The following is a 15952-nucleotide window of genomic DNA, read 5'->3' on the forward strand; positions in this document are numbered from 1 at the left end:
CTATCTAACTAATGTCTTAGTTGAACTTTTTCCTATCCTCAGTATTCTCTTCACTGCATTCTTCACATCTTTGTTTCTTAAGGTGTAAATTAGAGGATTAAGACTGGGTGTGACAATTGTGTAAAAGAGAGTGAAGAACTTCCCTTCATCTTGAGATGTCTTATTCTGTGGCTTCATGTACATATAAATGATTGTCCCATAAAACAGGGTTACTACGGTGAGGTGGGAACCACATGTATTTAGAACCTTACGCCACCTTGCTGCTGACTTGATCCTCATTACAGCTTGAGCGATGACTCCATATGAGATAAGAATAAGTAATAGTGGTGTTAATAGAATGATTACTCCGAGAGCAAAAACAACAATCTCAATTACTTTTGAATAAACACAAGCCATCTTGATCAAGGCTGGCATCTCACAGAAAAAATTATCCACTTTCCTGTGCCCACATCTTGGCAACTTCAAAGTCAGGGAACAAACAATTAAGGCACTGCCAAGACCACCCAACCAGGCAGTCAGCACCATCCTCTGGCATAGCTGAGGGTGCATGATTACTGTGTAGTGAAGAGGTTGACAGACAGCAGCATAGCGGTCATAGGCCATCACGGCCAAGAGAAGACATTCTGTGGCTCCCAAGTCAAGGGCAAAGAAGAACTGGAGCACACACCCTCCATATGTAATAGATTTCTTTGGACTCCATAGATTCACCAGCATCTGGGGGATAATGCTAGTTGTATAACAGAGGTCCAGAAAAGACAGATTGGATAAGAAGAAATACATGGGAGTATGGAGCTGGGCATCCAGATAAGACACAAGAATGATGGTTGTGTTTCCTACCAAAGTCACGACATAGAAGATGAAGACAACTGCAGAGATGATGCGTTCTAACTGTGGTCGGTCAGAAAACCCCAGAAGGATGAAGTCTGTCCCGGAACTTCCATTGCTTGTTTCCATTACTTTCGAAAGGCTAGGAGACCATACCACAGTAACCAGCAAAAATTTCAGCTTTAGGTAGAAATAAAAATCCCTGAAGTTTGTCATGAGTATCTAAAACTTACTTATTTGCATTTTTTTTTGCCTCTTCGGATCATCTCTGTTACATTTCCTCAGTGTTCAGTATCCAGAGCCTCTGTGCATTTAATCCTACCAAAGTGAGTTTAAAATAGTACAGTAACCTAATTTCTGAATTATAAGTCATTGAAAAGGATTAATATATCACAAATGGTTCTGTGTATTTTGATTAAGTAATAAAATCATATAGTTAATTATAGAATTTTAAGTGTAGGATGTATTTTGAGGAGTTGTTTTTGACATTATGACGCAAGCATTACTTGACCATACAAATGTTTGCTTTATCAAATTAGTTGAAGTAAATATCTAAATGACATATTTTCTTGGGATATTTATACCATTTGAAAGCATAGTCACTTCCACATGTCTATTTCCCAATCACTATAATCATAATCATAACCACAATTACCTCCAACCTCCTCTTCATATATTTGATCCTTTTAAACGTTGCATAAACTGTTCTTAAGAAATAAATTTTGGTATTTTCTTTTTCACTGCCAGTTTTGGGGTTTGTTTCTGTTTGTCAGGAAGCAACATATTTCTTATATTAACATTTACTTATGTACAAAGGCCATATGTTTTGTTGAATACCCTTAACACCACCTAAATAATCCCATTGATTTGTTGTAGTAAAAAGTTGGACTAATTCCAGAGCCATTTGGATACCACATACATGTAACAGCAATTTATTTCTACTCGTCACCTGGTCCTTCAGAACTAACCATCAGATAATTCAGACAACAAACATTCATTAAGCTGATGACTTGTTTTTCCCCATGGAATTTCTCAATTATGTGAGGTCTTCAATTTTTTTTTAATCTTTTATGTGAAACTATCCTTCATTTTGACTCTACAAGAGTGCAGACAAAGGATACAAATGCCATCAATCTCACTGTTCCTGAATATTATACAATGTCATTGAGTAAATGGAATGTTTAATGACAAAATTTTTAAATATTTTCTTCTGCAAATACTTCCTGATCATAAATTTCAGACCTAGATTTGTAGGAACTATGAAATAAAAACTCATATACTGCAATTATATAGTAAAATAATGTGAAGATAAGTTATTTAGAGTATATAATTATTATAAACTGTTTTGTTATAACATGACAGTATTATAAAGGAGGAACTTCTATTACTAAGTATTATGAGATAGGGATGTAGTTGATCTCAATATGAAAATGTAAATATAGGGGCTGGCGCCATGGCTCACTTGGTTAATCCTCCGCCTGCAGTGCGGGCATCCCATATGGGCGCCGGGTTCTAGTCCTGGTTGCTCCTCTTCCAGTCCAGCTCTCTGCTGTGGCCCAGGAAGGAAGTGGAGGATGGCCCAAGTGCATAGGAGACCAGGAGGAAGCACCTGGTTCTTGACTTTGGATCGGTGTAGTTCCGGCCATAGCAGCAGCCATTTGGGGGTGAACCAATGGAAAGAAGACCTTTCTTTCTTTCTTTTTTTTTTTTTTTTTTTAATTTTTGACAATTTATCTGGACGCCCAGCTCCATACTCCCATGTATTTCTTCTTATCCAATCTGTCTTTTCTGGACCTCTGTTATACAACTAGCATTATCCCCCAGATGCTGGTAAATCTATGGGGTCTAAAGAAATCTATTTTTTTTTAATTTTTTTTTTTTTAATTTTTGAGAGAGAGAGAGAGAGAGAGAGAGAAAGGTCTTCCTTTTGCCGTTGGTTCACCCTCCAATGCATTGGTTCACCCTCCAATGGCCGCCGCGAGCCGGCGAGGTGCTCCGAAGGCAGGAGCCAGGTGCTTCTCCTGGTCTCCCATGGGGTGCAGGACCCAAGCACTTGGGCCATCCTCCACTGCCTTCCCGGGCCACAGCAGAGAGTTGGCCTGGAAGAGGGGCAACCAGGACAGAATCCAGTGCCCCGACCGGGGCTAGAACCTGGTGTGCTGGCGGCGCAAGGTGGAGGATTAGACTAGTGAACCAAGGCGCCGGCCAAGAAGACCTTTGTCTCTCTCTCTCTCTCTCTCTCTCTCTCTCAAATAAAAAAAATAGGTAATTCTAAAAAAAGAAAATGTAAATGTAAATTAATTATTGAGTGCTCAGCTTTAATGTAGGATATAAGCTAGGTCAACACATAGTGCTTGAGGGCACAAGTTCTGGATTCAAAACACCTTGCATCAAATTTGCACTTCACTGCTTGGAAGTCATGTGTCCTTGGGCAATTATTTAACCTGTTTGTGTATCAGGTTCTTCATATACAAAGCAATTATATAACAATATTCTCTTCAGCAAAGGAAAGTTGTAAGGATTAATACTTGGAAAAATTAATACCTGGAATTGAGCTTGGCTCATATTTAATTCTAAAAATGATAAATTATATCCATATATCACCAGATCATTATGATTTTAGATAGAGTATACTTATTCCATTTATTCTTAATACTAGTGATTTTGCCATGAATTTCTAGAGCTAAACTGGAATATTTAAAAATTTTGTATAACTTTAACAATGAACATACTTATGCACAGAAAATATGCACGAACTGAATGCCAATATTCAGCTCATGAACCTCAAGGCCAGGAGAAGGTTGGAGCTCCACAAAAGCTTTGATTACTCTGGTTGCATTCCAAAGTGCACTGAGTTCTTTTGATTGCTTCACAGTGGAGAGTGTTGAGAATTAAAAGGGCATTATATAAAGTTGAAACCAACTTCAGCAGCCATGATTGCAGCCTTCTGCCCTGCCTTGGAGATCCTGGCACAAAAATTTTCATGCAAGTATTATGTGCATACTTCAGCAACAGGCAAGCCATTTTCACACGCTCCTTTAATCAGTGCTTCATGCTTATACTGAGTTCAAAGATTCTGAACTTTGGCTTTTTTTCTTTTATTCTGAGAATCACATAGAATAGTCAATTCATTATGGTGTCCTAAAAGAACTTTTTTTTATTATAAAATGATACATAAATACAAGAAACAAACTAAAAATAAACACTTGATGATTTTTTTTTTTTTTTGACAGGCAGAGTGGACAGTGAGAGAGAGAAAGGTCTTCCTTTTGCCGTTGGTTCACCCTCCAATGGCCGCCTGCTGCAGCCGGCGCACCACGCTGATCCGATGGCAGGAGCCAGGATCCAGGTGCTTTTCCTGGTCTCCCATGGGGTGCAGGGCCCAAGCACCTGGGCCATCCTCCACTGCACTCCCTGGCCATAGCAGAGAGCTGGCCTGGAAGAGGGGCAACCAGGACAGAATCCGGCGCCCCAACCGGGACTAGAACCCGGTGTGCCGGCGCCGCAAGGTGGAGGATTAGCCTATTGAGCCACGGCACCAGCTAACACTTGATGATTTTAAGTGAATATTCCTGTACTTATCACTCTAGCCAAGAAACAGGGCTTTGTCAACCACTCAGGGAGCTTCTCTTTGTGCCTCATCCCAATAATAATCCTCCATGTTCACTGAAGTATCCTTTATGTTTATACTAATCACTACCTTACATTTCAGGAGTTTCATTACTCAAATGAGTGTCTCTGGTCAATAAAGTTTAGTGTTGCTTATTAAAAAAGTTTGTGACTTTTAAGTCTTTTTTGCTATTAGAATCTCTTACCAAATACACTAAAATTTCTGTTCTCAGACAAAGCATATTGTTAGCTGTTTCTGACATTGCATGACCTGTAATTGTTATGCTTTTCGGGTTGTCCTGTGCTGGACACGCTGATTTATCAAATACCTCAAATTTGTGAATTCAAATATGAACACAACATTCTATATGTGCAACACTACTGAAGAGAACAGAACACATTTTCTAAAATATATGTTAGTTACTTTTAGCAGGTATAAACATTTCTAGCTCTATTTAAACTTTATATCACACAAGACCCCAGATATCATTATTGGAAATGCTGCCAAGGCAGGAATTATACTTTATGTAATTTAATGTTGTGAATCCAAATATGGGATTTTAATTCTGTGCTGTTTAACATTTTTCATATTGATTTAAGCCTTATGTTTCAATCTTTAGGTTTTTAAAAAGTTTTAGTTTAAAGGCGAATGTGATATTAAAAATGAGACAGAGCACTGGAGTTATAGAAATATATGATAAAAAAGAGACACACTACATTTTAATTGAAATTCATTTTTTTTTACTGTGGTCTTCAGTCCTGAATAATATAACATAAATTAGCAATTTGCTTTCCTCAGTAAAATTTAAGATAAATTAACCATATTTAGATATAATTTAGAGGTATGTAATAATATTGGGAGATAATTAGTCCACAAAAATTTCAAGAGTAGCTAAAGAGTTGCAAAATCCAAAAACATGTTAAATTGGTCTTTTATTAATTATAAAGCAAGAAGCACATTGCTGCAGTTATACAAAATGCAAGTAGAAAAATAAAGCTAAAGACTCCGGATTCTGACCACCTGTATTTTTTTTGTACTCGCCTCAGGCATGCCTTCGTGTGTACTCTTGAGTAGCCAGTTAAACTCCTTAAGTCTCAATTTTTTCATCTGTAAAATAGTTATTCTAGCGGCACCTGCTTTGTAGGATGGTTGCAAGGAGGAGTAAATGATCTGTTAAGTATAAGACATTTAGCGAGATGCTTTGGTTAAAAGAGAAAATTTGATTACTTTAAAATCCACTCACTGTCCTTATAGACATTTAATCCTGACTCCTGAGAGGACATCACTGGTATGATTTATATCTCATATATCACTCCCATTTTTATGTTCATTTCAGACTGAGGTAAATGGTATTTAGATTTCTGTTTTCTACCCTGTGTCTTTTTCTGTTGAAGATAACAGAGAATACTTACCAGAAGGCTGAAAGATTAGAATATATTTCTATTTTCCTGTAGGAAGAATCCACAGTGGTCATACTTCCATTTGGTTCAAATGTATCCACATTACTATTACAATGATTCCCCACTTCATTAATAATCAGAAAGGAATTCTTGTTGGATGATCTCTTAAGTCCTGAAAATTGGGTTTCACTTCCCAGTTTCACATCCTGCCCCACAGTCCCATTCAAATTTAAATACAGCGGCTGAACTAACGTTGAACAGAGTGCCTAAGTAATGTCAATGTTAGAGAAACTAGACATTGAACTAGTGAACGAGTTGATTTATGAAGAGTTAAATGCACTTTGAGTGAACATAGTCTTTTAGCACATATTCTTGTTAGTCATATTATTTAAGTAGATTTTTGCTGAAACAGGAGAGCACACTGGTGGTCAAAGTGTATTCTAAGAATCATTAACTTGTGATGGGGAGGCATTTATGTCAAAGTCTAAAGGCTACCTATGTTGATGTGATTAAGACCTTAGGGACTGGTGCTTCACAGAGGTAATTAAAGAAATCTATGAGTAAGGTCAGAGGCATACCCACAGAACAATCTTCTGAAAAGTTCCCCTAAGACTTTAAGTTTCACTTTCTCCTTTTTTTTTCCTAGATTTCTTCAATGGCAATTATTTAATAAGATAAATTTATTTATGGCCTATATATATATATATATTTTTTTTTTTTTTGACAAGCAGAGTGGACAGTAAGAGAGAGAGACAGAGAGAAAGGTCTTCCTTTGCCGTTGGTTCACCCTCCAATGGCTGCCGCGGCCGGCGCACCGCGCTGATATGAAGCCAGGAGCCAGGTACTTATCCTGGTCTCCCATGCGGTGTAGGGCCCATCCTCCACTGCACTCCCTGGCCACAGCAGAGAGCTGGCCTGGAAGAGGGGCAACCGGGACAGAATCCAGTGCCCCGACCGGGACTAGAACCCGAACCCGGTGTGCTGGCGCTGCAAGGTGGAGGATTAGCCTACTGAGCCGCGGCGCCGGCCCCTTTATGGCCTATATTAAACTTACATTAAAAATTAAGTATATCATGTCAATCAGCTCTATAGATATTAACACACTTAACTGAAATTTGTTTTATTCAGAAACTAAGATATCAATTATTATAAAATTAAATTATTTATGTGTTTCGTCTATAGGAAGGAAATATTTAATATTTGATTAAAAATTATGGAATCATCACAATTCTAGGTTCATGAACCATATTAAGGGGCTTCAAAAATTAATGGAAAATGAAATTAAAAGATACTGTGAATTTTTGAAGCCCAAATCCTTGGTCCCTGGCACCTGCGTCCAAGACCTGGAGGAAGCTTCTGGCTCCTGGCTTCGGATCAGCCCAGCTCTGGCTGTTGTGGTCATTTGGGGAGTGAACCAGCAGATGGAAGACCTCTTTCTCTTTCTCTCCCTCTCCCTCTCTCTCTCCCTCTCTGTAACCCTGCCTTTCAAATAAATAAATAAATCTTTAAAAAAAGAAATTTATTCTGGTGCAAAATATTTATTTATTTATTTTGAAAGAGTTACAGAGAGTGGGGAGAGAGAGAGAGAGAAAGAGGGAGGGGGAGAGAGAGAGAGAGAGAGAGAGAGAGAGAGATCTTCCATCTACTTGTTCACTGCTCAGATGGCTACAAGGGCCAGAACTGAGCCAGGCTGAAGCCAGGAGCCAGATGCTTCATCTGGGTCTCTCACATGAGTGTAGGGGCCCAAGCATTTGGGCCATCTTCTGTCGTTTTTCCAATTCATTAGCAGGGAGCTGGATTGGAAGTGGAGCAGCTGGGTCCTGAAGTGGCGCCCATATGAAACGTAGGCATCACAGAAGATAATGTTAACTGCTATATCACAATACTACCCTCCTCCAACAAATTTTTTAAAATCCATGCATTGTTTTTCCATAATATACATTTCATGAACTTGTTTTTTTAAAGGTAGAATAACAGAGGAGAAAGAGAAAGAGTGAGAGAGAGAGAAAGAGGGTCTTCATCTAATGGTTCACTCCCCAAATGGTCTCAATGGCTGGAGCTGGGCCAATCCGAAGCCAGGAGCTTGGAGCTTCTTTCGGGTCTCCCATGTGGGTGCTGATTATAGTTTTTGGCTCATTTGAAATGTGCCTTGATGAACAATTTTGTATACATCTCTTGGGACACATCGGCAATACTTTCCTCTGGACATGTACCTAACAGAAGAATTTCTGGTTTAGGTAATAAGTAAATAGTAAGCTTTATAAGCCATTTTCCTTCAATGTAGTTGTGTCAGTTTATCCCACCTTCATTATGTATATTATCCCATTGATCTATGTTTTCCCAACATTCCAAAAGTATTGCATCCATTTACATTCTTGTCAACTGAAAGGATGTACATACTATCTAACAGTGGCCTTGATTTTCATTTTCCTAATAACTAATGAGGCTAAATATATCTTCATATAGCTATTGTCATGCATAATTTTTCTTCTTTGAAATGTCTATTTGTAGATTCTATTTTTCTTGCATATTTGTAGATCTTCATATTTGCTTTTAATTTGGTTGGTAATGTACCCAGCAAATGTTTTCTCTCCACTTGTTTATTGGCTTTTTTACTTTTAAAAATGTACTTCTTATTTGTCAGAAATTCTTTTCTTAAAAAAAATTTACTTATTTATTTGAAAGGCAACAGAGAGTAAGAGAGAGAGAGACACACACACACACAAAGACAAAGAGATCTTCCATCCACTGCTTCACTCCCCAGATGGCTGCAATAGCCAGGGCTGGGCCAGGCTTAAGTCAGGAGCCAAAGACTCCATTCAGGTCTCCCATATGGGTGGCAGGGACCCAAATACTTGGGTCATCAACAGCTGCCTTCCATGTGTTAGCAGGTAACTGGTTTGGAAACTGGCATAGTAGCCAGCATTTGAATTCAGAGATAGCATGTAGGCATGCCAAGTGGCAGCTGAATCCACTGTGCCACAATACCTTTCCTGCTTATTTTTTGTGATGTGTTTATTACAGACTTTTGTTTTGTGGTTTTGGAAAAATCTTTTGATTGTAGTAACCTATTCAAAATACTAGTAACAACATTGATTATAAATAGGGGAAAAGAAACACAAAGAGGGCAGGGGTGTAGTGTTGTGCTGTACTGGGGTACAGCCTGCAATACCAACATCCTATATTGGTGCTGGTTTGGGACCCAACTGTTCCACTTCTGATCCAGCTCCCTGCTAAAAGTAGCAGAAGATAGCTTAAGTGCTTGTGATTCCTGCACCACGTGGGAGACCAAGAAGAAGCTCCCGGCTTCTGCCTGGCCCAGCCCTGGCCTATGTGGCCATTTGGGGAATGAAGCAGTGAAAGGAAGATCTCTCTTTCTTCCCTGCACACCCTCCCTGCCCCTTCCTCTCTCTGTGTAATTCTTTAAAATAAATAAATACATCTTTGGAGGAAAAAAAGCAGCAACCACTGCTGACAAGTATTTGTAGCTTTCCAGAGAGAATCCATAGACTGCAAATACCTGGTGTCTCTCTCCTACTTTTACTACAAGAACAAACAAATGAAAAAAGAAAACAGAAAAGGGGAGAAGAAAAAATTAACACCTTTTTTTACTTGCACTGTATTCCTCCTCACATTTTGTATTTCCAGTGTCTCATTTTATGTACTTTCATGTTGACTATCTCAACATATTAATGTTATTATGATTTTTTATTGTTTTGTTCACTTTGTTTTTATCATTTTGTCTTTATATTAAAGAGGTAAGTGGTTTATAATGATTAATCTGAATTTGTTCATATAATTTCTCTGACTAGGAAATTTTATACTTTCTAATGTTTTCTTCTCAGCCTTTTCTTCTCACCTTAGCATTTCTTTCTTCCACCTTGAAAAACTCACTGTTTTTATAGAAAAGAACTTTTTTAAATAAAAGATTTATTTATTTATTTGAGAGGCAGAGTTACCCAGAGAGGGAGACACAGAGAGAAAGGTCTTCCATCCACTGGTTCACTCCTCAAATGGCCACAATGGCAGGAGGTGGGCTCATCCAAAGCCAGGAGCCAGGAACTTCTTCCAGGTCCCCCATGTAGGTGCAGGGATCCAAGCACTTGAACCATCTTCCACTTCTTTCTCAGGCCACCAGCAGAGAGCTGGATGAGAAGAGGAGCAGCCTCATTTATTGCTGTTTGGTTGGTACCCGGCACCTTTAATGTTAGGTGAGGTCACTGCTCCCTGAAATTCTTGGTTCTTGTTGGCATGTGGTGATGTCTATGCTTGGGGGATTAAGTATTTATTCCAGTCTTTGTAGTCTGGTTTGAAATTTTATCCAGGTTTCTAGAAACTATCCAGGCTGCTTATGTTCTCTGAGCTGGTGGACACTGCTGTTCTATCAGCACTAGATGGCACCTCAAATCCAGGATTGATGTGAGTTTGTGATTGGTTGGTTTGACACCATTTCAGACTAGAGGGTACCCCAGACCCAAGTTTGTCTCAGATCTGCAGTTGGTCTATTGTTCAATATCGATGGCCTAAAAAAGTGTAGTCCATCCCTATGAGCCTCTTTCAAAGGAGGAAAGAATCCAGACCCCCTGTCCGCGGTCACTAGCCTTTGGTCAGGCAGTGTAGGATTCTGCCAAGCACTATGCTTGCTATGGGGGAACAAGTCCTAGGCCAAGATGCGGCAAATTGGTGCCACCAATACTCAATCACATCCAGAGTTTACAGCCTGATAAGACAGGTACAGTTCAGGGACCCATGATGCTATAATTTGCCTAATGCTGTGGTATGTTCATGCTTGAGACCACTATACTCAGCCACAGGAGAGGCTAACCTGAACACAGGTTCATCTGAATGAGGCCATGGGTCTCTACCTGGCACTGGGGAGGGACCACAGACTCTGCTCATCAGCAGTGAACTGGGAGTAGAGACTGGTAGGATCCTCTCAATGCTGAATTTCACTGGCCTGGCATTGGGTTCTAGGGCAAAGTCCTGTGCTTACTTCCTCATCTTTCCTCCTAATGGATGGAGTTGAGTCTGTCTCCCCACTAAGCTGATGCAGGTTTGGTAAAGGCTAGTGGAGAAAGTCTCTTGGCTATCAGGCTAATGCAGGTGCAGAGGCTCCATCCTTGGGTAAGGATCATGGAGCTGTACTGGGTTCCATTATGGTGGGCCTGGTGCTTGTTCGAGGTTTAAAGCCTATACTAAATTGGGTCTTTATCCCTGTGCTGGTGAATAAACTACTCTAATTTTCTACTCCATCCGTATCTCACAAGGGTGGCAAGGTCCCAGGTACTTGAGCCATCTTTACTGCCTTCCCAGGTATGTTAGCAGGAAGCTGACTCAGAAGCAGAGTAGCCAGGACTCAAACTGGCATTGTGATATGGGGTGTGAGCATAGAAGGGGTGGCTTAACTCACTGTGCCACAACACCAGGCCTTGAATTAAGATTTTAATTGGTTATAGAAGATTGATGTAGCAGGTTTTTAAGTAATAAATCAAATGTCTAACAAGATTTGGGATCAGCTCTTATGACAGGAAAATTAATATTCATTTTTGGTAGCCATAAATTTGTCATCCTATTCTCCTGTCCCTTTTCTAGTCTTTATGACATCATAAAGTTTATATTGTCTTCATGCATTCCCTATTCTCTGATATCACCCTCCCCCTTCATATTCTTCACTTTTACCCAATATTACAAAATCAACCACTTTTTAAAAATCTAACGATTTACGATTTTAAAGTCATTTTCAAAGAGGAATCCAAATCTTGAAATAAAGGTATGATGTTTTCACTGTGAAATTTAAGAACCACAGATCTTAAAGATGAGAGAGCAAGAGCAAGAGCAAGAGCGAGCGAGAGAGAGAAATCATAAACTATACTGCTTCTCTTCCCAATTATTTCTTGTAGGTGGTGTCTTACTCTGCCTTGAGATGACATAGCAGGGCATTTTTCGATGAGAAGAGTCTTTCACAGATAAGGAGGAACTCCAGTCTCCAAAATGTTTGACTGACTTGTAGAAAACTGGAATAGTTTATTTCCCAGCACAGGAATATCCAGATTTGAATGTAGTTACAAGAAAAATAAGTGAAAAATGGAGAACAAACATGAGATTACTAAATTTTGTCTTCTCAGTTAAGAGCTTTAAGCCCCTTTCTAAAAAAATTAGCGTGCACTACCAGAGCCATTCAAAAAAGAGAAAAAGAACATTTTAAAACCAAAGTACAAGAAGAGTATTATATTAAGTAAACAGCAACCTTTTGCCAGCGCCGCGGCTCACTAGGCTAATCCTCCACCTGCGGCGCCAGCACACTGGGTTCTAGTCCCGGTTGAGGCGCCGGATTTTGTCCCGGTTGCTGCTCTTCCAGTCCACCTCTCTGCTGTGGCCCGGGAAGGCAGCAGAGGACCTGCATGGGAGACCAGGAGGAAGCACCTGACTCCGGGTTAGGATCAGTGCACTGCGCGGCCTTAGTGGCCACTGTGGGGGGTGAACCAATGGAAGGAAGACCTTTCTCTCTGTCTCTCTCTCTCACTGTCTAACTTTGCCTGTCAAAAAGAATAAAAAAACAAAACAAAACAAAAAACAGAAACCTTTTACTCTGACTTCATTTAATTTTACTGAAAGCTTCTTATTTTCCTCATTTCTCTAGATTGGGTGAAAAAATAGGTTTGTCATGGACTGACCCTGACACTTAGGACATTTATCTAAAAGCTCTGAGAAATAAGTATCTACATATCTATCAGAAAGGAAATTAATTAAAATCTATGAAAGCACATTAATTTTCTGTATTGAGACACCCAAAATCTCCCTATTTTATACAACAGTAGTTCTCAAACTTCATCTTGAGTAGAATCATGTTGCTGAGTTAATCTTGAGATTGCTGATACAGTCATATTGGGATAGGTCCTAGAATTTGGATTTCAAATAAATTGCCAAGTGATGATATTTTTGGTTTGGGGACTACATTTTCCTCCAGCATAAAGCTCAATCTTATTGTCAGGCCAACTAAGGTAAGAACTAAGATACTATAACAGAGATATTGCAGAATAGAGTGACTTTTCTATTGAAATCGTCTGGTGGTACTGCTTTGTTAAGGGATTGTTCTGCTAAGATATTGCTGTGCACTTCCATCACACTGATGCATTCTCTCCTGGGGTTTTGTTCTTGTTTATGTGGCCATAATTATCTAATACCCAAATTTACATTCCAGCCAAGAGGAAGAGGCGTGAAGAAGGTGAGAGAAAGTACCTTATATAAGAAGACAACCCAGAAGCTGTATACATAATTGACATTTTGTTGGTGGAGGCCAGGCTAGGAAATGTAACTTGCAGCACAATGGCCATGAGTCCAGTTAATACTTGAAGCAGAAAATGGAATGTGTATTGGTAGGTAGTATTCTCTACCAGGGAGGCTGCGATAGCAATATCATGCGAATGAAGGGGAATGACATTTATCTTAAAAGTAAAAAGTATGAGAAGAAAAAAGTCAATGTTGAATATATAAGAGTTTTTAAATATAACTTTTATTAGATTTACTAGATTTCATAATTCTGTGAGGGTACTTCAAAAAGTTCATTGAAAATTAGCATTATCTTTTGATTTCATTTTCCGTGAATATTTAAGTATCTGCACATACTTAGCTGTGGTTTCTGATTAGTCTTCAAGGTTTCAAATTCATGAACTGTGTTTTATTTATGCATTTGTATCTGTGTCTTATTGTTTTCTCTATTATTTATAAATAAAGTTAGAAACTGCACCTAGTCAGATTCTGAGTGGTGAATAAATAAGTGGTTGTTGAATAAGTGAATTGATTCAGGTTCTGGTGATAAAGGCCAATAATTTTTTTAACTCTCCACAGTTTAATTTATTTTTCCATATAATATGACTTTGGTTGACAGTTTTCAATCCCCAATAGTTTCTTTATTGCACTTTTAACATCTATGTTTCTTAAAGTGTAGATCAGAGGGTTTAAGCTGGGAGTGACAATTGTGTAAAAAAGAGTAAGGAATTTCCCTTCATTTTGATATGTGATATGCTGTGGCCTCATGTACATATAAATAGCTGTTCCATAAAAGAGAGTTACGACTGTGAGGTGGGAACCACATGTATTGAGGATCTTTTGCCACCTTGATGTTGACCTGATTCTTATTACAACGTGAGTGATGATTCCATATGAGATGAGAATAAGTAATAGTGGTATTAGAAGAAATACTATTCCAAGAACAAAGACAACAATCTCAATTACTTTTGAATAAACACAAGCCATCTTGATCAAGGCTGGCATCTCACAGAAAAAATTATCCACTTTCCTGTGCCCACATCTTGGCAACTTCAAAGTCAAGGAACAAAGAATTAAGGCACTGCCAAGACCACCCAACCAGGCAGTCAGCACCATCCTCTGGCATAGCTGAGGGTGCATGATTACTGTGTAGTGAAGAGGTTGACAGACAGCAGCATAGCGGTCATAGGCCATCACGGCCAAGAGAAGACATTCTGTAGCTCCTAAGACAAGGGCAGAGAAGAACTGGAGCACACACCCTCCATATGTAATAGATTTCTTTGGACTCCATAGATTCACCAGCATCTGGGGGATAATGCTAGTTGTATAACAGAGGTCCAGAAAAGACAGATTGGATAAGAAGAAATACATGGGAGTATGGAGCTGGGCATCCAGATAAGACACAAGAATGATGGTTGTGTTTCCTACCAAAGTCACGACATAGAAGATGAAGACAACTGCAGAGCTGATGCGTTCTAACTGTGGTCGGTCAGAAAACCCTAGAAGGATGAAGTCTGTCCCAGAACTTCCATTGCTTGTTTCCATTGCTCCTTTTGAAGGCTGAGGAATAACACCCCGGTAACCAATGTAAGTATTAGACTTAGGTAGAAATGAAAATCCCTGAAGTTTGTCATGAGTATGCAGAACTGACTTGTCTGTCTGATTTTTTCCGCATTTGGAAGATATCTCGAATTTTCCCTCTGTCAGTTATCGTAACATTTTCATGTTTAGTTTTACCCAAGTGAGTCTATAATAACATGCTAAACCCAACAATACTGAATTGTAATATTTGAAAATGGTGAAATGTTACATCAGTACACATGGTTCTATATATTTTCATTAAGTAATAAAGGCATAAATTTAATTATCAAATTTTTTAAAATGGGTACATACTTTGAGGAATTATTATTCCTTGAAATTATGACATAAATATCACTTGATTCTAATAAAACCTTCCTTTATCAAAGGAGTTGAGGTTGACAAAAAAAAGTTAAATGAAATATTTTCTTGGCATAAGCTTAAGAATTTGGAAGCAGAATCACCACCACGTTGTTTCTCCTCCTGTTTTTTCAATCACCTCAACATTGCATGCACTGTTCCTGTTATATCTACTCTAGCGATCCCTACTTCACTGCCTCTTTTTGAGTTTGTTTTCCTATTATTTCTTTTCTGTACATGCATTTGCTTACATGTACATATGCTATATATTTCTAAAGTACCTTTAATAGCTGATATTACCTCATCCAAATAGTCCTATTGATTTCATGCAGATTTAAAAACTGAACTAGTGTCACAGCCATTTGGTCACCACATACATGTAGTGACATTCTGTGTCAGCTTCTACTCACCTGGCCATTCAGCAGAATTAGCCAGGCAGCTAATTCAAACAACAAAGCATTTCTTAGATAACCAGTGAGTTGACTTTCCCATGGAATGTACCAATTACATGAGTGGATCTTCAGGTTGCTTTGAAACCCTTTATGGAAAAACACCACCTCATTTCAACTCTAAAAGAATACAGACAGGGGATAAAAACTTTTAACAACCTCACTCTTTCTGATTATTGTATCATATTAAACAGATGCACTGTTTAATGACTGAATTATGTTTTTACTAGATAATTCATGATCATGTACTTCGGGCCCAGGGTACTTATAGTATCTTTGGGCCATGCAATAAAAGCTTTGTTTGTTGAAATTATCTCTTGAAATAATATGAAGATAAATGATTTTGAATATATAATTGTTATAAGCACTTCAGCTAGAATGAGTATTATAATCACAAATAAGGAGCTTTGGTGATCAAATAATGAGAGGTGTAGTTTTTCTCAGTACAAAAATGTAAACTT

General features: G+C 38.7%; 2 protein-coding genes across 2 annotated transcripts; both read right to left on the bottom strand.

Annotated features, from left to right (window-relative positions):
- Positions 1-954, bottom strand: LOC108177330 (olfactory receptor 2W1-like). The gene has a single exon (XM_017344807.3). The coding sequence runs from the start codon at positions 952-954 to the stop codon at positions 1-3; it is 954 nt and encodes a 317-aa protein (XP_017200296.1).
- Positions 955-13689: 12735 nt separating this feature from the next.
- Positions 13690-14649, bottom strand: LOC108177329 (putative olfactory receptor 2W6). The gene has a single exon (XM_017344806.3). It carries the CDS (start codon positions 14647-14649, stop codon positions 13690-13692), a length of 960 nt encoding a protein of 319 aa, XP_017200295.2.
- Between the last annotated feature and the right edge of the window lie 1303 nt (positions 14650-15952).

Source organism: Oryctolagus cuniculus, chromosome 5, assembly GCF_964237555.1.
Source record: "Oryctolagus cuniculus chromosome 5, mOryCun1.1, whole genome shotgun sequence".
NCBI lineage: Eukaryota > Metazoa > Chordata > Mammalia > Lagomorpha > Leporidae > Oryctolagus > Oryctolagus cuniculus.

Excerpts from the sequence above, each read along its gene's own strand:
- LOC108177329 (XM_017344806.3), bottom strand. The coding sequence starts at position 14,649 with ATGGAAACAAGCAATGGAAGTTCTGGGACAGACTTCATCCTTCTAGGG.
- LOC108177330 (XM_017344807.3), bottom strand. The coding sequence starts at position 954 with ATGGAAACAAGCAATGGAAGTTCCGGGACAGACTTCATCCTTCTGGGG.